Source organism: Triturus cristatus, chromosome 4_1 (genome assembly GCF_964204655.1).
Source record: "Triturus cristatus chromosome 4_1, aTriCri1.1, whole genome shotgun sequence".
Taxonomy (NCBI): Eukaryota; Metazoa; Chordata; class Amphibia; order Caudata; family Salamandridae; genus Triturus; species Triturus cristatus.
In genome coordinates, this window is record NC_140585.1 from 1,267,947,572 (window position 1) to 1,267,969,420 (window position 21,849).

Below are 21,849 nucleotides of genomic sequence, written 5' to 3' on the forward strand. Positions count from 1 at the left end.
GTATGGTAATACCAGAACAAGACCTATGAGGCAAGACTAAATGGTTTGTTGAGTCACACCAATACATGAAACTGTGATCACTGGAGTATAAAACTAGTACTGTAAAGGGGAATAACCCCTACACATCATATTTTGTTCGCAGAGCAGGGAGGATGGGAAGGGCGTTAAGGAATCTGCAGCTAGACTGTCTCTACCAGATGCATTGTTACTTAAGGTAAGTAACATTTCCATCTGACAAATACATGTAGCTGCAGATTACTTAACTTTTGAATGAAATACCATTGCTATACCCAACCAGAAGGTGGGCCTGCGAACCAATCCTACAAAAGTTCCGAAAGAGAACTAGCTGGTAGAAATTAGCCACAGACCAGACAGGATTAGATGACAGAGCATGGCTTCTTATAAAAATTGTGGCAATGACCACAGACAATGTAAATCATACACTACCCTGTAGGCAATGAAAAAAACAAAGCCTAATGGGAAACGGCAAAATCCTGCCAGGAGATACCAAATCCTACAAAAGGTCTCAGAGAGGACCATCCGGTCTAATCTAAAAAGATACCAAACACATGTAGGAAAGGCTATTTATATAAACCTAGGCAAGGACCACAGGAAAGTAACATAAAACGTCATGTAGGCACAGCATAATGGGACTCCAGAGAAGAAGAACAAACTTCATCCAAACACAACCAACAGTCATATCAACAAGTACATGACCCCAAGGATGAAGTGTCAGGGCTGTATTGTGTCAAGCTGTAAGTAGTAGAAGAATTGAGCTTTATGCAACTCAAACTCCTCAGTGAGCATGTCAAAGGGCTTGACATGCTTGCCTACCCAGGTGTCGGCACTTTTGAAATTCCATTCAAGTTTGAATCCCTCTAGTTAGGACACCTGGGAGAGCCAGGAGTCCCACTATAGAAGAGTTTCACTTGTGATGGACTTATACCATTCAATAAATCTAAGGTCTATATTTCATCAAATGGGGGTGTCCGAGTCAGCTCCAGTTATCACCCTGGGAACAAATGAGCCATATAATGTTGTCTCTAGGCCACAAGTTTGCAAATAGTCCTACTCCAGTTGATGGGTCGAGTCATTCCTAGCTCCAAATATTAGGTCGCAGATTACAACCAGTAGTTATACCCGACAATACAGGTGAATATCTGGCATTCTCAACACTCCATCGAATGGGACCTCTATGCATTTAGTCAGTGAGATCAGTGCTGTGCACCTGCCCAAAGAAATTCACCTAGTACTGCACTGATTTTGGCGAAGAGGAGGGGGTTATGGTAGAGGGGAAGTTTCGAAGAATGTAGAAGAATTGTGGAAAGGCCACCATCTTGAATATAGCTCCTCAATCCATAATCGAAAGTAGGAATTTATCTCAGGCTGCTGCTTCCCTTTGACATCTAGCAATAAAGAGGCCCTTGTAAGGTTCCAAGATTGTCGTAGGTCTTTGGACAAGTAGTTTCCCAGATACTTAAAGGGGCCATCCATCAGTGTGAGGGGCCAATGGGCAGGGACGGCAGAGTGAGGGCCAGCTATTAGGACTTCGCACAATTCACCTGCAAGCCGGAGGCCTCTCTATAAATACGCAGTATGTCCAGCAGCCTGGGAATAATTGCTCTGGCCTTGGCACATAGACCAAAAGGTTGTCCGCATATAGGGACACCAGGTCCTTGTGAGCCAGGTCCCATTGAATACCCTTCAGGTGAGTGTCTCTGGGATCTATTCCACTAGGGGCTCAACCACAAGCGCAAAGAGGAGAAGACAGAGGAGAGAGGGCATCCTTCTCAGATGCTTCTCTCGATCAGGAATGGATTGACCCGAACCCAAGGTTCATAGTACAGTGTTTGGACCAGTCATAGGAAGCCAGATCCAAAATTCATCCTGTTCAGGATATTAAACACGAATGGCAAATGGCCCAAACCGAACACCTTTTTCAAATCTCGCTGCTTTAGGCTTTCTTACTCTTGTCCATTTCAGCATACCTAGTGATGACAGCATGTCTGGGTGAAAGTGTGCTTTAGAAATACATAAATAAAATAGGTTTCAACATTTGTTAGAAGTCTAAGGATCCATTCCCAGTAGGAAATCTTTGTTAATCTCCAATGCTACTTAATTTGTAGTATTTTTAATATGAAGGTAAGCCCTTGCATGTTGCCTGAACCGTGCTTGCTCAGTCTATTGATACATAAATTAGACAACCTTCACCGAGATGAAAATAAACATTGAACACATATGAATTGTTAGATCTACAGCTCATTTACAGGAGTCAATAGGGCTCGTTTACATATCTGAATTCTTTATTGGGGCAAGAAAAATATCTAGACAAATACCCATGTGCTTGCAGCCTTTTATGACATGTATTATGGTCATCGTTTAACTTTTAAATGGTTATATGTTAATCCTACTTTTTATATGGTACAGCAAAACATGGCAAGGTTAAGTTACTCTTTATTATTCAGAAGATCCATCTAGAAAGACATCAGGAAGCACTGGTTGAAGCCTCTCCCATTTGAGCTCAGCATTTGTCCTAGAAGTGCTACTTGAGCTCTGTAAGAGTACGAAAATAAAGTACTGTGCAGACAGATTTATAACTAGGCCCTGGATGCATCATTTTAACAGGAATTATTGGCTGTGGGTCAAATTAAATTACTATGTTTGAGTTTCATGAGAATGTATTTATAATCATTAACATGAAACCGTCTAGTGGAATTTTTTTATACACAATCCATAATGCCATTATCTAAAAAATGCACAATTGTTTTCAGCACAGTGAAGTGTATTTTAAGAGTAAGTTTAAAGGAGCATTTTTGTTTCTAAAATAAGCCTATTGAGCAAGATAAGATGGTTTGAGCAGTATGCTGTCGGATGAAAGTTTCATGACTGGCAAGTAACTTTACAAGGTTGGAGTAACCAACTCCAACCTTGTAAAGCTGTTGTGTAACCAAGATTCATGCATGATTTAACTTGCATGCTCATATTCGAAGGTCACGTTTTGAAATTTCTAAGAAAGTGCACAGATTGAATTATTTTACTGCAGCAATTCAACATATCCTATTAATATAAATGAAAACTAGCTACCTTTGCCCATCGTGGGCCGATTCGTTTTTACAGGTGCCTTGAACTGATGGAGGATGTCCTGAAGAAAAGCCTGCAAAACAGAATTTAAAAGAATAAGTTGGAACAGCACTCTAAGTACAAGAATCGTAAATCGCAAATTATACTACAATTGTTTTAAATGTAAACTCATTCTAAGTTCTTAAGTTTTGCTTTCTCTAAGGCATGGATTCTCCACAAAATAACCGCCAGAACTTACTTCAGGAAACAGCTCCAATATCCTCTAAATAGGGGGGGGGGGAGGGGGGGGATGTTGCAAAACAACACGCGAGAGATAAAATATTTTTCATCTCAACACTACAAATATGTACCTGTTTTTACCTTCCTGCTTCCCCTCTGGACACTGATCCTTCAGCAGGGGTGAAGCCATGTAACAAACTGTCCGGGCCAGTGGGGAGCTCTGCAGCCTAAGGGACTCCGCTTGTGGTAAACTGAGTGGCAAGCGTGTGTGGTGTAGTGGAAGGCTTGACCTACCTGGGAGTAGCAGTGCTGGAGGACAGAGGCTGGGGGAGCAGGCTGGGAGTAGCAGTGCTGGAGGACAGACGCTGGGGGAGCGGATTGGGCTCCGGCATTCAGTGTCCTGGCAGCACAGCCTGGCTGGAGTAGAGCAGATGGAGCCTCTCCTAAGATCACGTCTTGAGGGGAGTTTGGACTTTAAGACGGCTGCCAGGCGGCCTGCCACACCAAATCAAGAGTGGAGGACAAGCAGCAAAAGCGATCAGTAGCTGTGGAGCACAGGTAGCGCCTTCGGGCAGGAGGTAGCCCGAACATTCCCTTAGCTAAGTGGACGCCTGCCAGAAAAATTCTTTGCTCTTCTTCCCTCTGTTTGGTGAGGAGGGGAGAACAGGTCTACATTAAATATACCTCCAGGTGCTCCCCTCTGGTAAATAACCATCGGATGATGTGACTTGGTTACAAACTTGTATGTCAACTGGGGGGAAATGATCTTGGTGGCTGCAGTAATTCATGATTACGCACAATTATTATTTGAGCCCCATCATATTTTCCGAGTTGACCTACTCATTGACACTCTTGATTGAAGATGGCAATGGACACCATTAATGGAGTTGCACGTTTTCACTAGTGACCAGAGAACATTTTCGATTTTACACTTTGTGAACTACTGACTTATGTGAGACCGTCAGCGTTCCGGCTAAAGACAAAAAATCCAGGCCATTCCAAAAAAAAAAAAAAATCACCTCAAGGAATAGGCTTTCCTTAGGGAACTCTTATGCAATCAACTAGATACTGCTACTAGGTGAGGATCAAGCAGACAGCCAGAGAATCCCAATAATCCTCCCTTAAAGGACTCGTTGGTGCAATAAAAGAATCTGCCTGTCGCTTTTGTTGAAGGCAGCAACGGAGGCAAAGGTTTGTTGCTTACCCTGTAAGCATCTTTTTAACATGTAGTGCTGTAGATCTGCATGCTCTGCATACTCTCCTGCCACCCAGTGTTGAGTTTGGATGATTACAACTTGATATCCTATTCCATTTCCCCCTCCACTATATGCACATCATATGTGTCAGAAGCTATTTAAACCAGCACATGGTACAAAAATAGGTACATCTGGTGGAGAGGATTTTTGATAGGTAAGATTTTTTTGTTGTAAAACTCTGAAGATGATGCAGCAGATGGATTATGTGGCAAATGTGACAAATCTATAATTATGAGGCTACCCAAACACATAATCCCAGTAGCCCTGGCATATTGTATCCACTGCTATTTTCCTCAATAGATAGAAAGGCTTCATACACTTTTTGGCTGTCTCACTTCGTGGTCTTACTGAAGGTTTGATTTGCAAACTTCGCACCTTTTTGTGCTAGTTTATATTCAAAATTGGGACAAAATGTAAAGGCTGTATTTTTCATCACTCCTGTCCCAGAAACACTGGAGGGTCCCTACAAAACCTAATAAAAAAAACTTTGAAATTTGATGGTGGTCTTTTAGCGTCCTACGCAGTGTTTCTTCATCCTAGCTCTGTTGGCCTCCAGGTGGATACCCAATGTTTAGTGCTCTCCCTGAACATCCTGATTTCTTTCTCGTCGGTGTTCAGCTTCAGACAGGCTTCCAAAGTATAGGACGACTGAAGTATGCGTGGTGTGAATACTTCAGCTGAATGAGTCTGAATTGTGATGTGAACGCAGCCTCCCCCTAATCATCATCTGTCAGGGTGTCCGGGCACCTAACCTAGGACTCTCTCAAGCTTGCCAAGGAGTCTGGAACATTAAATCACCAGGGACCTATATATTTGAAACAGTTCATGTTTTTGTAATTCTGCCATTGGGTCCTTTGCCTCCAATGGACTAAAGTCTGGGAGCACTGTTATACCTGTGTGTGTCTGGGCTGCAAGTAACAAAAGCAATGCTTGTGGTAAAAGTCACATTCTTCCTGTGGGGTTAAGAAGGAGTTAGTTGTTGTTCAAGATATGACATCACCCAGTCTAGAGATGCCAAAAATGTCCCAGTACTGAATGCCTTGCAACTCTGACACCTTGTGTAGCAAGTTCCCTGTCCATGATGGAATTTCTTTAGTGAATTTATTTTGCCAGCCTACCGCTTAACTTGTATTATGTCAGATTTGAAGCACCACGACTGTAGCAGGCAGAAGGGTGAGGTGGCTTTTCTCCCCTTTTAAGAGATGCATTAACTAACCACCGCATCATCCATTTTTCAGATGCAAAAGCACGGTCACCGTGTGCATCGTACCATTTGTTGAGGGTCATCAAATGAGAAACACTACAATACGATGTCGACCAACGCCATCTCGCTCTCAAACAGACTTAAAACATTTCTGGAGGGTGATCCAGAGTACTCCATAATTCCAGAGAAACCTCCAAGAATAGAATTTACATTTGTAAAGAAGCTGTAGGGGACCGCATTGAAAAAATTCTGTAATTGGTAAGGCAAATGTGGAAGGACAATCAATATTGCCACGTGCCCCAGGAGTAACAGCAGGAGGGCCACCAAGAATGTAATATCTTGTAGCCTATTAATCTGTAGCTGAATAGTCGTATTCTAGGTTCTGCATAACATACACCCATAAGTATTAAACCATCCGTAGGGCCAGGCCAGATCACAAGGGAGGCTGTCCACTAAGAATAGTGATGATTTGGTAATGGTTATGAAGTCCATTGCACTTGCCAACTATCTGAAATATCTGCAATGTCCTTGGAGCACATCAATGTAGATTGCTCACAAACACCAGGACATCTTGTGCATATAATGGCATTCTGTTCTCTAACCCCAGTTCCCAGTCAAAGCCCTTTACTTGGGCGATTGCCCCGATCCATTCCGTGAACTGCTTAATTGCAATAGCGAAGAGGTGCGGGACAACGGACTTCCTTGCGCCCAGCCTCACCTGAAACTGTTTGAAGTGGCCCTCCCATTCCTCACTCTCACCATCAAGTATGACTGAGAATAGCAGTCTCACATATGTAAAAACTTGTGACCAAATTGGAGTCCATCCAACAGAAGAAACAAGTAATCCCATCCCACTGCACCGAATGCCTTTTCAAAGTTGGCTAGGAAAATTGACAACTGGCCCAAGGCAGCCATCTCTGGCAATGCCATCAGTTTGTGCTCCCTTTCTTTCAAGGAAATCAGCTGTGGTTGAGGGGACTAGTTGTTCTCCTTTGAGTGGCAGGCCAAAGCTTTGAATGTCTGATTTTATGTCTGAAATGCAGAGCCATACAGGTCTGTGTTAAACAAATCTATTACAGAGTTCTCTTCTAGAGGCGTCAGCAGAGCCAAGGGACGACTTCAAACAGTGTGTTGAAAGGAAAATGCTACTTTCCAAGTAATCATCTGTTCATGGAATGTAGTGCTGTAGATTCACATGCTGAGCATACTCCTGCCATCTAGTAGTGTGGTGTGACTCCACCTCCTGCTTGTAATGCACATGGTCATCGGTTCCAATGTTAGATTGTTTTCCCACATGGCAGGTGAAGATGGAGCTAGAGCACAACAGAGGGGGAGAGAGAGAGAGAGATGGATACCATGCAGGAGAAGTAGGAAGGAATGAGAATAGCAACAGACAGAGGCTGTTGATGAGGAGGGTTGGCACATGTGAATCAACAGCACCACATGCTACAAACATACTTACAGGGTAAGTAACATTTTCCGTTAAAGGCATGTGTGGCTGTAGATAACATGCTGTGCATATACTGTAAATCAGTCCTCCCATAAGCTGTGGCTAGCCTATAGGTGTTGCAGAACAGGGTGTGGAGTACAGCTTGACCAATTTTGGCCTGTTGACGTGCTGGTCCATCCACAATAGTATTTACCAAAAGTGAGTGGTGTAGACCAAGTATCTGCTTTAGAAATGTCAGCTATTGAGATGTATCACAGGAAAGCCATTGAGGCCCCTTTCTTCCTATTAGAGTGGGCTCTCGGCAGAACAGGCAAAACTCTTGGATTTTGAGTAACATGTGTGGCTACATTTAACTAACCATCTGGCTATGCCCGATTTTGATAAAGTGTATCCTTTAAGCAATTCAGAAAAAGCAACAGAAAGTTGCTGAGTCTTTCGAAAAGGTATCACCCTATTCACATACTACATTAAGGCTCAATTAACATCTACAGTATGAAGAGCCCTTTCTGTAACGGAGTGAGGTTGAGGGAAGAAACTGGTAGTTCGAGATTGGTTAAGGTGGAAAGGAGAAATCAATTTAGGAAGAAATTTAGGGTTAGTGCAAAGAAAATCTTAAAGAAGGGTTCTTTTATGGTTAGAGGTTGGAGCTCATTTACCAGTCTGAGTGAGGTGATAGCCACAGGAAACGCCCAGTTCCAAGAGAGGAATTGAAGGGGGTATGCTAGGAAGGGTTCAAATGAAGGATGCATGAGTCTGGTAATGACGATGTTGAGATTCAAAACTTGGGCCATGGGGACCCAAGGAGGAATGACCCTCTTGAGTCCCTCCATAAAAACTTTAATGAGCAGGATCTCAAAAAAGGAAATGTGTTGCTTTTTGTTTGGAGATGAGCAGCCACAGCAGCCAAGTGAATCCAAAATGAGGTCAAGGCTAGCCCACAGGTTTGTAGATCCAGTAGGTAAAAAACAATGTTTTTGATGCTAACTGTTAAGGGGTTAGTGTGGTTTGAGAGGCAGTGGCAGGAAAACCTTTTTCATTTGGCAGCATTACATACTGAGTAGTAGGCCTGCGTGCCTGCTTGAGTAAATTCATCCATTTGGAGGTAGGTTGAGGTGACCAAACTAGGACTTGAGGAGCTAAATAACAATGTTGAGACTCCAGGGGTGCCAGATTTCTCCATGGTTCTGTGTGAGAGGGTCCGATCTGTTGGGAGCTTCTCGTGGCAAACCACCGACGGCTTTATGAGAGTGGTGTACCAGTGCTGTCTGGCCCAGGTGGGAGCCACTAGGATGAAGGTGAGGGACGTCTGCCAAATCCTCAGAACCACAAACGGTAGGTGGGGGACAAGCAGAATAGTGTAGGCAAATATCCCTGACCAGATCATCCATAGTGCATTGGCCATGGACTGTCGATGTGGGAATCTGGAAGTGAAGTTTGGGCATTTTGGGTTTTCTGCTGTGGTGAATAGGTCCACGTCTGGAAACCCCCATCACCTAAACTACAGGAGGAAGACTCTCTGATGTAGTTCCCACATGTGGGCTTGTTGCTACATCCTTCTGAGGAAGTCGGCAATGTTGTTCACCACTCCAGGAAGGTACTCCACCAGCAGGTGGATCCTGTGGCAGAGCCCCCACTGCCAGGTGGACTGGACTAGCTAAGAAAGCTGGGGAGAGTGAATGCCTCCCTTCTTCTGAAGGTAATACACAACTGTCATGTTCTCGGTCCAGATGAGCAACACTTTGCTCACTATGTGGGGAAGGAAGGCTTTGAGTGCTGGATGGACAGCAAACAGCTCCAGATAGTTTATGTGGAGGTTCTGTGACTGTGATCCCACTGATGTTGGACAATCAGGTTGTCTAGATGCACCCCCCCACCCAGTGAGAGTATCATCCATTGTACTAATAATCTGCGGAACTGAGTTGAGAAAAGGACAACCTTGCAACAAACTGTTGGTGTTCCGCCACTGCAGCGAGTGATGAGTGTGGCAGCTGACTAACACCAGATCTTCCCAATGAGACCAATCCTAAGCATTCCTGCAGTGGCCGCTTGTGTAACCTTGCATGGGGCACTACAGCAATGCAGGAGGCCATCATGCAGGAGGCACATGACTATCCATAATGTTGATCTGGCTGAAAATGAGAGAGAACACCTGGAAGGACTGGACTCTTGCTTGACCGGAAAAGGCTTTGACTACCTCTACATTGAGAATGGCCCCTAAATAGGGTTGGATTTGATGGGGTTAGATGGTGGGACTTTACAGCGCTGAAGGTAAAGCCCAGTTCATGCAGCAGGTTTATGGTGGCTGCTGTGTGGGTGACACTGCAATTGTGTTACGCTCTTTCTCCGCCAATCGTCCATGTTAGGAAATACATACATACCTTTTCTTCGCAGTTGAGAGGCCACTACTGCAACACATTTTGTAAAAACTGAAAGTGCAGTGGTGACCCTGAAGGGCAGCACTTTGAACTGATAGTGTTTGCCCCGTACCACAAATTGGAAGTAGCACTGATGCTCTAAATAAATTGGGATATGAAAGTAGGCGTCTGAGGTCGAGTGCTGCTATGAAATTGCCTGGCTGTAGCAGTGAAATGACCTCTTGGAAAGTGATCATGTGGAAATGTTCTGACAGGATGTCCTCATTGTGGGGTCTGAGTTCCAGAATAGGCCTGATGGACCCGTCCTTCTTGGGAATGAGGAATTAGAGGGAATACACTCATGAACCCTGAGGTGTAGTGGCACAAGCTCTTTAGCCCCTTTGTGGAGGAGCACTTGAACCTCTTCCCGAAGCAGCCGTTGGTGTTCTGGGGAGAGGACGTATCTGCAGAGAGGTATGTGGGGGATGTGGCTGTGGTTGTGGTTGTATGACGTTACAACGCATTCCGTTGCAACGCATGCCTTTACCACGTATGCGTTCCAACACAAATGCCTTTACCACGCATAACCTTTACCACGAAAATGCCTTTTCCACGCATACCTTTACAACGATTTTTGTTGTAAATCCAGCTTGGTAATGGCATTTTCATTGTAAAGGTTATCTCATATCCCTGCCCTAATTCCTTTTACTGCTCCCTTGCGCCCTTTCCCCTCCCATATTTTTTTTTATAATACCTCTCCCCTGTATCCCTGTGCGACCCCCCTCCCCGATTCCTTCTAAGAAAAACCCCTGCCCTTAACCCTTTTAAATCTCTCCCTGCGCGATTTCCCCACCCACAAACCCTTCTATCAAATACCCCGCTCCTGTCCTGAACCCAAATAATTTACCTCTGCGGGACTATTTTTTTTAAACTAAAATCCCCCTTATCGCTCCACGACCTCTCCTCTCCAAGCTCTTCCGACGTGCGTTTTACGTCGTAAAGAGGAAGCGGAAGTGTCTTTCCCATTCCTCCAACGATGCCGATTGCCTCCACATCTCCCATCAATCAATGTTTTGTGAATCTTCCGTTACCGGTGCGTTTTTTTTTTTTCCAAATTCTTTTTAATGTTCATTTTTAAATTAGGAGTTACATTCCCAAATGTTTGCGAGCTATTAATCTAACGAGAGCTTGTACCTTTAGCACACATGTCTTTACTGCGTATCTCGTAGTAAAGGTATGAGTGGTAAAGGCTATGCGTGGTAACCATGCATGCGTTTTAATGCATGTGTGGTTAAGGGCATGCGTGGGAACGGCCGCGTTGTAGTGGTCGTTTCCCGTGGCTGTGAGCTCTAGACAGCAACATTGTTGAATGATATCTAATACCCACTGGGTTGAGGTGATGTGTTGCTAGGTGGGGAAGAACATCTGAAGTCATCCCCCCTGACAGGTGTTATATGGTCATGGGGGGGTCAGAAGTGGCAAATCATTGCTTGGTTGAGGCTGCCCCTTTTGGGGAGCCACCTTTGCATCTAGCTTTGGCGTGGGTACCACAGTAGGCACCTCTGAAGTAGCCTTTTGTTGAGGTTTGCTGGGCAGGCTGATGCTGAAAGGACATGGAGGCTTTATGGGAGGGTGTTTTGAATCCTCCACGGTAAGCCGAAAGGCAATAGGACCTGCAAGGGGTGGGTGTTTGTAAGACACCCATAGTCTTTGCTGTTTTTGTGTCTTTTTCTTCTCTAACATCTTATCAACCTGGGGCCCAAAGAGATACTCCCCATCAAAGAGCAGCTTGAGGAGATGTTGAATGTCCGACTTGAAGCTGGAGACACAGAGCCAGGTGCGTCTGTAGATGAAAACACAGGAGTTGATGCCCGGAGCGGCTGTGTCAGCAGGCACCTAAAGTGCATCGAATAGTGATGTTGGAATGAGCCTAACCTTAGATACCAGGTTGTGTCCTCTCCTACGGGTTTATCTGGTTTAGACACACTCCGTTTTGGATCCAAAGGTCAAGTCTGACAAGTCGGAAGTGGGCGACGCTGAATGGACAGCTTCAGGATCTTCTTATATACCAAACATAAGCTGGGGGTGTCAAGGGGAAAGAGGAGCTGGAGGTCGGAGCCAGAGCTGGCATCAGGCAAGAAAACCTCCTTGCTGGTGTCAGACTGCTCCGGGTGATATTCCTCTAAGGTCCTGGGTGTCTAAGATGTCCGGGGTGTCTTTACAGCCCTTGCGCAACATTTGGAGTTCATGGGCCTGGTGGTCTCAAAAAGTCTATTTCGACCAGAACGATAATCAGGCATCAAAGGCCTTCTTGTGCTCAGGTGATAAGCAAAGATTACGGACCTGGTGAAGGTCGGCCCAAGGGCATTTCACACGGTACAGATGACAGTATCAAAAGGGCATCCCTTCCATCATAGGCAGGACATGGTGAGACAGAGCAAGAGGAAGGGAAAAGGACATGAAGGGTGATCCCCACTAGGGGCCGAAGTCTACCGGAGGTCAGCCCCGGACGAAGCGGCAAGCGTTGACCAATACAAAAGAAAGGGAATGCAATTGAAGACAATATCAGCAGAGGAAGATGAACCATGACCGAACGCAGTGACGGCATTGATCCGGAGCACGGGAACACATGTCCGAACCAGACGTCGGACAGAATACAATCTAAGAATGTAACCAATTACAATAAGCATTACAAGCAAGAGGCGGAGTCACATACCCCGTGATTTGAGAATAATTCTTTGGAGAAAACCAACTTGCACACATCCAGGCCAAACACTAGATGGCAGGAGTATACACAGCCTGGGCATCTACAGCCGTGCATGCCTTTAACATAGTTTTACATTCTTCCATGACAATCTGTCTTTGTTTTGTATTTTTCAGCCTGGAGTTGCCCTAAATTTTCCATTTCTTCCCACTGCTGATGACCATAACAACTTAATGATGCGAAGGATTTGGTAAAATGCTACTATGTAGCTGTTGCTCACTCAATTTTCTTCCTAACGTTAACCAGTCTTTTACTCTCTACAGGAAGTCCATTGGATCTCTTTCTAGCCAAACGGAGTCTGCTTCCACATGTATAAAGCATAAAGGATCCTTGAAGATGGTAGCCATTTTATTAAATTCTTTGAGTCAAAGCTCTGTATGTAACTGGATTTTTGATGACTCCCTTGCTGTGCAGCAAAATGCGTGGCTTCTTATGTAGAAAATGATTTTCCTTTGGAAAGGGTTTAGGGTTTCCAGGAGCCTCTTCTGATTGTATCCCATATCTGTCTTACACGCTTTTACCTGAATCCTGAAATATAGCAAGATCATCCGAGGTGATTCTCCGAGGTGGTATACCTTGATTTCTTCCTCTGGGAATTACTCCCATTGTTTTCCCATATGCTCTCATCTTCGATAGGTTTGTGCATTTATATCCTGTGCCTGATCTTAAATCTTGACTTGTCATCTCCTTGTGTGTACTGGTACTTGGTCTGTTCTGTCACATGAGAAGTTGCCGGGCTCGGCGGTCTTTTTAGGTGAAATTACCTGGCTGAGGACTTGGACGATTTGTTCTGTAGTCCCGCAAACCGCCTTCTTGCCCAAGGAGCATTCCTTTTTCTTCATATACATACACAAGGTTTCCTTCAGAATAGTGGAAGACCTCTACTGTAACCGTGAGTGTATCGGTTCCTTACACCTGAGGTTAGGGTAAGCCTTAGCGTGTTTATACCGCCAAGGTGCTTTGCATGATTAGGTCCTGATGAAAGCTTAGTGAAACACATTGACAAGCTGAAACATGTCGACCACTTGATCATCTATAGGATTAGCCCGACCAATTTAAAGTCAGGAGTTATTATCCTTGATTATCTTTTAATCTGTTCATGTCTCGCCACTATTAAAATGTTCTGGCAGACGATACATGACTTTTAACTATTTTTTTCTTGATTTTCACTCACTAAACACTTCACCCCCTTTAGTCTGAATTTGTTGCTCCGCCCTAACATAAGCGTTGAAGCACACCGGAGGTGCAAAAGGCACCCCTGGCTAAACCCCATGATGAAGCATGTCACCAACTATGTTGGTGAGTGAGGGTTTTACTTTAACATCAGATTGATTTGGTCTCACTGGCACTTTAGTCCGATATTTAGGAGAATCACCGACCGGTTGATTTTCTCCCCATCATCACACTCTTTTGTTGTTTTTTCATTGAATCCGGGGGACTAAGAGTGTAGCTCAACCCTCTCTCTTGTTGTTTCTACAACATGAGAGGTTGCACCTGGTCTGCTCTTATCTTCCTAAGTTTCTGAATCTGCTTCCTCCAAGGTCTTTTTTGTGCTGCCTTAGGTTTAGTTTTTCTACAAATCCAACTTTCATTCCTAATTAAGCTTAGAAGTTTTAATGAACTTAATTGGCTTCTCTTTGCAAGTGTTTCAGTATAGACCAAAAAGATGTCAAAGAGTCTTTTTAGGTCTCGCCTGAGCCAGCGCATGCGCTGCTCTGCAAGACATTTAGTAAGTGGGTTTTCAAAGTGCTACCCACCGGCTTTTACTGGCCTCAAGCGTGCGTGAACGTGCACAGCTGCCAGCTTTCAGCGCCCAAGGCGCCATCTGGAGCGTGATTACTTTCACTTTTGGAGCTGCTGTGTGCGCACCACTCGCGTGTTTGCCGGCGGGTGCGCACCCCTGCTTTCACTTTTGCGGTCTTGTTCTTGATAGAAGAGGGTGCTTCCAGAAGCCCACAATACGGGTAGTGAATAACAGGCAGTGAGATGAGTAAGACTCGCTTTTAAAACAAAACCACGATTTTCAGAATGAAAGATGTGCATCTTTGACTACAATAAGTTTATATATGTATGCTTGCGTTCTGTCGGTTGCAACATTGTATATGACTTTCAGGAACAATTTTATTGGAGACGGTAGAGACTTCATTAAATTGTGTTCTGTACCTATGTGCATAAGAATGTCATTAGTCGTGGATATTAGCAGAATGAGTATCTATCTCTCTTAAGAAATATCAGTATAAATTATGTCAAAGTAAGTTTTGTATCAGCTTCTCGGTTTCTTAAACTGTCTTTATTACTAGAGAATGGGTAACCAAAGCTATGCCATAATTTGCAATTTCCGGACTCATAAATTATCTGCTCCTGCATGATTTGGACCTGCATCTCTGCCTCGTTCCCACGATCCCAAATAGACTGTCCAAATTACTACCTTAAATGAACATTTCTAGATAACGTAAAACCTCAAAACCGCGCTTCCTGTAAATTATCACCCAGTGGAAACTTGACCTTTAATCTCATGTGTATGTGACCTTTAATCTCACGTTCAAGTGAATTATGCATTTCAACCGTGGTTAAACCTACATCAATTTTAAAGTATGGGCAAAGTGAGCAACTGCCCAGGGCCCCCACTTTCCTTGGCGACCTACTAATAGTTATCAGGAAAGGCAGGCATCTCTTTCTCTCTCTCAACCTATCACTAGCCCTCTTTCTCTCTTAACTTCTCTTATTCTGTCTCTACATTACCTTTCCCTACTTCATTTTGTTCTCTATCTTTTTGTTTCTCATCTCACCTCATGAATCACTTCTCTCTACCGCACTTCTCTAATACCCCCGTCTGTCTACTAGTGTCACATCTCTCTAGCACACTCTCCCTCTCTTTTTCACTGTAGTCTTTCTCGGATGTCTCTCTCCTTCCTTCACCTCACATCTTCTACCTAGCCGCCTATTTCTTTCTCTGTCTCCCTTTCACTCTGCCGATCTCTAGATCTCCGTGTACGTCACCCCTGTCTCCCTCACCTCTCTTTCGGTAGGCCTCTCTCTACCACACCTCTCTCTAACTGTATCTGATTACCTCCCTGGCCTGGCCACGACTCTCTGGCTTACCTCTATGGGAAACATACGTTACCCCATAGTCTTTACAACAACAAGCCTTTACAACGAAGTCAGTACCCCGCATGCGACAATACCACATGTTACTTTACCACGCAAGTCGTTACAACGACTTGCTGTAGGGGCGAGTTATTGAACTGGTGTTGGATTTTTAAGTCCAAGACCTTCCCTACTGTTGCGTAGACTGGAGTTGGAATAGTAATTTGTACTATTGCAAAGTCTAGCGCCCCCTAAAGCAATTCGTTGTAATGACGTGCATGGTAAAGTAACACGCTGTAACATCGCACATGGGGGATTGACTGTGTTGTAAAGGCGTGTGGGGTAAATGCCTGCGGGGTTTTATTATACAACCTACCTCTGCTGCTCAATTTTTCTCTGTACCTCAACCGTCTCTACAGTTCCATTAATCTAGAACACACTGTTCTGTCTCCCCTCCTTGTATCTAGCCTTGTCTACTTCACCTCTGTGTTGGCCTCGTCTTTGTCTTATTCTACGGAACAATCTCCATTTCCCCAGAACTCATCTCTCTCTACCCACCACTCTCTACTTCGACTATCTCTCAGAACCTCATCTCTCTCTCGCTCTCCGACCTTTCTCTCTTGCTTCTTAACCACTCACATTACCTCACCATTCAATCACTACCTTGTCTCTCCAACTCGCTCTTTTCTACTTCTGTGCCCTCTAACTCACCTAGATCTTTTCTTTCCATCACACTTTATCTGCCTCCCCATCTTTTTCTTACAATAGGTCCTCTAACGCAAGAATACTAATGTATGTAATTGTAATACATGTCCCCCTCCCAGCTATTTTCCTATGGTGCCCATGGGGCTGTTTGTATGGCTTTTTCGGAAAACCAATAAAAGTTTGTTAAACAAAAAACAATAGGTCCTCTCTCTTTTCTCTCCCTCTATCTCCTTTATTATAAGTCATCATCTCTATCTCCCCCTTTCTTTCTTTCTCATCTTTCTTTCTACCTATGTTCCTCTCATCACTGTATCAACATTGCCTCTTTCTTTACATCACATCAATCTTTCTACCTTACCTCTTTTCTTTCTACATCTCTTCTCTTTCTACTCATTACTCCCCGTTCTATATCTCATGTCTTATTTGCTCTTTTGCCTACCTTGCCACGCCCTCACTAACTTGCCTCCCACCATGCGTCTCCCAGTACTTCACCTGTCTTCCTGATCATCATTAGCCCTCCATACTTCCACTTTTTTCTAACCTATCCCTCCTTTTAAGTTACCTCTGCCTTTACTTCACCACGCTGTGTACTACACCCCTCTCTATACATGTGATTTCCCTATCATTAGCTATCACTACCTTACTCTAAAGCCTTACCCATCGCTGTATGCCTGTTTCTTTATGCATCTCTTCTCCGTTCTACCTCTCTGTAACTTTCTTAATGCCTACCTCAACTTTCTCTCTTTACCTGGTCTCCTTGCTTCACCTATCTCTGTACCTTATCTCTAGCTCTACCACTCTTCTCTCTCTACTTTGTTTACCTCTCTGACTATACTGTTTTCTGGACCTTTCTACCCTTTCTCTGTTTCTGCCCCTTCCCATTACTCTCAGCAGAGCAAGAGGTCACTATAGAAAGATATTCGCAGAGAGCGGAGAGTATTAATAGTCTTCAGGCTTATGGTCTCCTGGGTGGCACGGTTGCTTAAAGAAACATTTGCTGGCAATTGAGGTAGATGTTCAACAATGCTTATACAAAAAAATAAACTAGAAAAATAAATGAGGGAAGCACCCTCCAATATTTAATTCTCTTCAAAGTCGACGACTCCCTTCATGGGGGAAAAATGGAGAGGGCGGGGGGGACATTTCTCGATCGGTAAATCGGTCGTCTACCAAAATTTGGGTGAGTCCTCATCCTCTGGCTAGCACTATCTCTGGAGCTCTCATGTAATAAAAGATACTCATAATGAAAGTCATGTTTAGGGGCATTATGAGCTTAACGTCACTGTAGTAAGTCACATACTCTGTAAACGTCAATGACCTACTGGAAAACAAGCATTGGCATAGCCAATAGGTCTCGCCTTTGGGACCTTATAAGTGTTTAACCATGCAACAGTTGATGTTGTTGCACCAAGGATATTGTGCTGCAAAACTAAATACTTACAAGTTCCCAAAAGCGAGACCTATTGGCTATGCCAATGCTTGTTTTCTTTAGCTCCGAAGGAAAGTCCTGCTCAAGCTTTTTTAGGTTTTGACTTTGTTGAAATATCTTCATGAACAAAATAAGGTACTTCTAAATTTCCTCAACATCAGATTCAAAAAATTGCTTCCCCAATCCTCCCCAGTACACCGAATGCTATCTAAACCCTTATCCTCACAGAAACCCATAGGAGGCTGATGTATTTGAGAAATACCTGTTGTTGCCTTTAGGGACAGAATAATAAACAAAGTTGCCTCTACCTATTTATATGGTTTTTGGTTTCAACAAGGAAGGGTACACAATCCTCAAACCTATGGCCACATCTGGGACTGTCAACAGCAGAAAGTTTACTAGGACAATTTGGACAACATATTAAGGGAAAATTTTCCATAATCTAATTTATAATATTGCATCTAAGTGACCCAGAGAAAGGATTATGTTACTTACCCTGAAAGCACCAATTCATAGCTTGTAGTGGTGCAGATTCACATGCTATGCACACTCCTACCATCTGGTGTTGGGCCTAGCCTTTGCAATTTGTTTTTCTCAAGGAAGTAGGTTATGGTCAACGTCATGCGTCGTATCTCGTCCTCCTCAAGGCAATGCACATGTTCCGTGGCTCCTTTGTTAGATCGTAAGGTTTTTTACCTGTCATGCTGGAAGCAAGGATATATTCTGCAAAGTTAGTTTGATGTTGCACATGGTTAGATTTGTCAGTGCATTTGACAGCATCTAATATCTGCCAGGGAGACGGAGAGGGCGCATGTGAATCTGCAGCACTACATGTTGCGAACAGATGCTTACAGGGTAAGTAACATACTGCATTTGTAGCATGTGTTGGCTACAGATGCACATGCTATATATAGACTGTAAAGCAGTACTCCTCTTGTGGTGGCTGTAAGACTCAGTTACTGTATTGGCTTGAAATAATGTGTGTAGAACTGTTTGTCCCACTAGAACTTGTTGTATGGCATGTACACCCACACAATAGTGTTTTGTAAATGTGCATGGGTTTGTCCATATAGCCGCTTCAAAAATGTCTGTTAGCGGGATATTTTCTAAGAAGGCCAGTGGTGCTCCCCTTTTCCTTGTGGAGTGAGCTTTGGCTTTGTGGGTAGTATTCATTTTGCTTTGATGTAGCACATTTGTATTCATTTAACAATCCACCTAGCAATTCCTGCTTTTGAGATGACATTACCCTTCCTTAGGTTTGAAAAAGCTACAACTATTTGGGTTTTTCAAAATTATTTGGTTCTTTCCACATAGTACATAGAGGCTCTTAACATCCAGTGTATGTAGTTCCCTTTCTGTAGTAGTGTCTGGTTTTGGGAAGGAAAACAAATCTAGAGTCCGATTTAAGTGGAAAGGGGAAACAACTTATGGCAGAAACTTTGGGTTTGTGCGTAGTCAATCTTGGTCTTGGGAAACCTAAAAATAAGGTTCCTCTTCTTAGCGATGTAATTGCGACGAGGAAAAACACTTTCCATGTTAGAAACTGCAATTTGCATTCCTGCATTTGTTTAAATGATGTGGAAATTAATCTTGTTAACACGATTTTAGGTTCCATGATGGTACAGGAGGTGTACCTGGTGGAATCACTCTTTTGAAGCCCTCCATGAAAGCCTTTAGTACTGGTGCATGAAAAAGATGTATTCTGTTTTGCAGATATGCTGAAATTACTGCTAAATGCAGTTCTATGGAGGTATACGCCAGATGTTATTTTTTTAAGATGTAATGAGTAACATACCAGTTGTTGTTCAGATGAAGTGCAATGGTTTATATTCTGCACAGAACAATAGTGGACAGAACATTTCCATTTTGCTGCATAACCCGCCCTTGTTGTTGGCCTTCTGGCTTCCTTTAGAATCTCCATACATTCTGGTAGTAATCACAAGTGCGCAAATTATATGACCTCAGGAGCCAGATTGCAAGGTTGAGTTGTTGTGCGTTAATGTCCCAGACTCTGCCCTTGCTGCAAGTTAGAAGATCTGGAATGTTTGGAAGCTTCTCGTGATGTACTAGGGACAGCTCCAATAGTGTTGTGTACCATGGTTGGTGGGCTCATGTTGGAGCTATGAGGATCATTTTCATTGATGTTTGTCTGAGTTTCCTCACCAGATAAGAAATGAGTGGAAGATGTGGAAAAGCATATGCAAATATCCCTGACCAGTTCATCCAAAAGAGCATTGCCTTTGGATCGTGGGTGTCTGGATGTGAAGTTTAGTCATTCTGCATTTTATGCTGTTGCGAAAAAATCTATTATTGGTGTTCCCCACTGTTGGAAGACTGTTGAAAGATTATGTTTGTAGGACTTGAGTGCGAACCTCCCATTCGTGGACTTGTTACTGTGTCCTGCTTAGTAGGTCTGCTAGTGAGTTGTTCACTCCTGGTATGTATTGTTCAAGGAGATGAATCTTGTGACTGATGGCCTATTTCTTTATGAGGTATGCTATACTGACCTTGCTGTGCTCTTGGTCACTTAAAACATTTCAATGTACAGAGTCCAGTCTCTTTTCCAAACTTACAGTCAATAAAAAAAAGAAAATGAAGATTTACATACTGGGATATTGCGTGCGTGTGGTCGACATCATAGTGACTCATATTGACTCCAGCATTGGTCAGTGGTACAGATAACTCTGCTTACTTTGAAGATTATTTCTGTACCTGGACACTAGATGGTAGCATAATGCATAGAATACGTTCACCCTTCAAAATGAACTAATGTTAAGCAAAGATAACTGCTGCATCCGGGTTAATTTCTCTTACTTTCATGACCCCTCAACCGGTGTGCATTGACAATTGATATACAGGATTTCCCCTCACTTGTAGTTTATAGCAACCCTAAACTACCATCTCCTATGATTTGAAGACAGCCTAACTGCTAATCAACCCTAGTTCAGTGTAATACAAATGCATCCATTTGTGTTCTAAAGTACAAAAACACCTTTTTCACCTTACCTTGATGCCTCGTTTGGTATATGTAAACGAAACAATTTGTCTAACATCCGATGCACGGTTATCACCTTCTACAACATTTGTGATCAAATTTATTATGCTGCTAGTTAATAAATACATACTCAATCCATTTGTAGTCAAATCCCTATGAATAGTTCAAAAATACTTACTAGTTTTCCAGGGGCTGGGTTTCTGGTCCCACGTAGGGCTTATTCTACCGTTTGACTTTTGTTCCATTCTTGTAGATCTAGCAAAATAAAGCATGTACAATGGGATATATTTTTACAAACATGGACACTGAACAGTTAAACGAGTACTCGAAAAGTCAGAGGGTCTGAGTTTGTGTTTCCAATGAAAGATTTTGACAATAGAAGTTGAAGGGGACCATCAGGCATTATCATAGTCATTTGTACATTTGTGTAGCACTTCATGCCGCCCTTGAGTCTCTACAAAAGGCTGCGGGGTTACAGAGAGATTGGACTAGAGAAACCATGAGAAAGGAAAGGAGAGATTAGATAGACCAAATGAGGAACAACCTTGTGGCTGAGAAGTTTAACAAAGCACTGGTATACACCCATACAGTAAAATAGTGTTTTGTGGGTACATAGCCGTAGCTATCTGGTTAGCAGGGAGTTAGGAAGCAGGGATGGTAAAGGAAAGAGTAGGTGTAGACACGATTGAACCAGAGAGGAAAGGAGGTTCCAGTAAGTGGGCAAGTGGAAGGTTGATGAAATCTGACAGCAATGGGAACTTGCCCCAAACAACAGGGTTTGAGCATTTCAATAAATGCTAAAGGAATGGCCCTCATTCTCATTTAGTGGATCGTAGTCTAAACCCAGCCTACAGACCTAAAGTCTAGGACAGTGAGAGGCAAACCAAACCGCACTTGCCATGTCTTGACAGAGAATACTAGCAAGGTTTGCACTTCGTATAGAGTGGGGACACTCTCGCCTTATGGGGTTGTAGTCCACATGCCTGTGATGCTTCCTGGTGGCCTGGTAAGACTACAAATCCCATGGGGCCTTCAACAGCTGCTTAAATTGCCCAGAGATGCAGGGTGCAGCTCAACCTGGCAACAAAGAAGCAAGAGATTCTGACATTCGCCATGTAAGAGAGCAGTGGAGGTGTGCCTGAGGACAAGGTCAGCTGTCAAGGGCAGACTGAACGGTTCAGAGTTCCGAAGCAGCTCCCTCTCGCTGCCGCCCTGTGCAGCCACCCAACACTGCACACGAGCGCATACTCGCCAGTCAGAGGTTTTCTGGGTCTATTCAGACAAGTTTGTGAGAAACAAATTAGA

The 21,849-nt window shown here is 43.6% G+C and overlaps 1 protein-coding gene across 3 annotated transcripts in view; it reads right to left on the reverse strand.

The window, feature by feature from the left end:
• LOC146856562 (uncharacterized) overlaps positions 1 to 21,849 on the reverse strand; it is a 511,781-nt gene that overhangs the window by 39,901 nt on the left and 450,031 nt on the right. For all 3 annotated transcript variants that reach the window (XM_085654765.1, XM_085654767.1, XM_085654766.1), the window contains 2 exons: positions 20,723 to 20,799; positions 3,085 to 3,154 (listed from right to left, as the gene is read on the reverse strand). In XM_085654765.1, the coding sequence (XP_085510891.1) occupies positions 3,085 to 3,154; positions 20,723 to 20,799 (147 nt within the window). The remainder of the gene's footprint in view (positions 1 to 3,084; positions 3,155 to 20,722; positions 20,800 to 21,849) is intronic.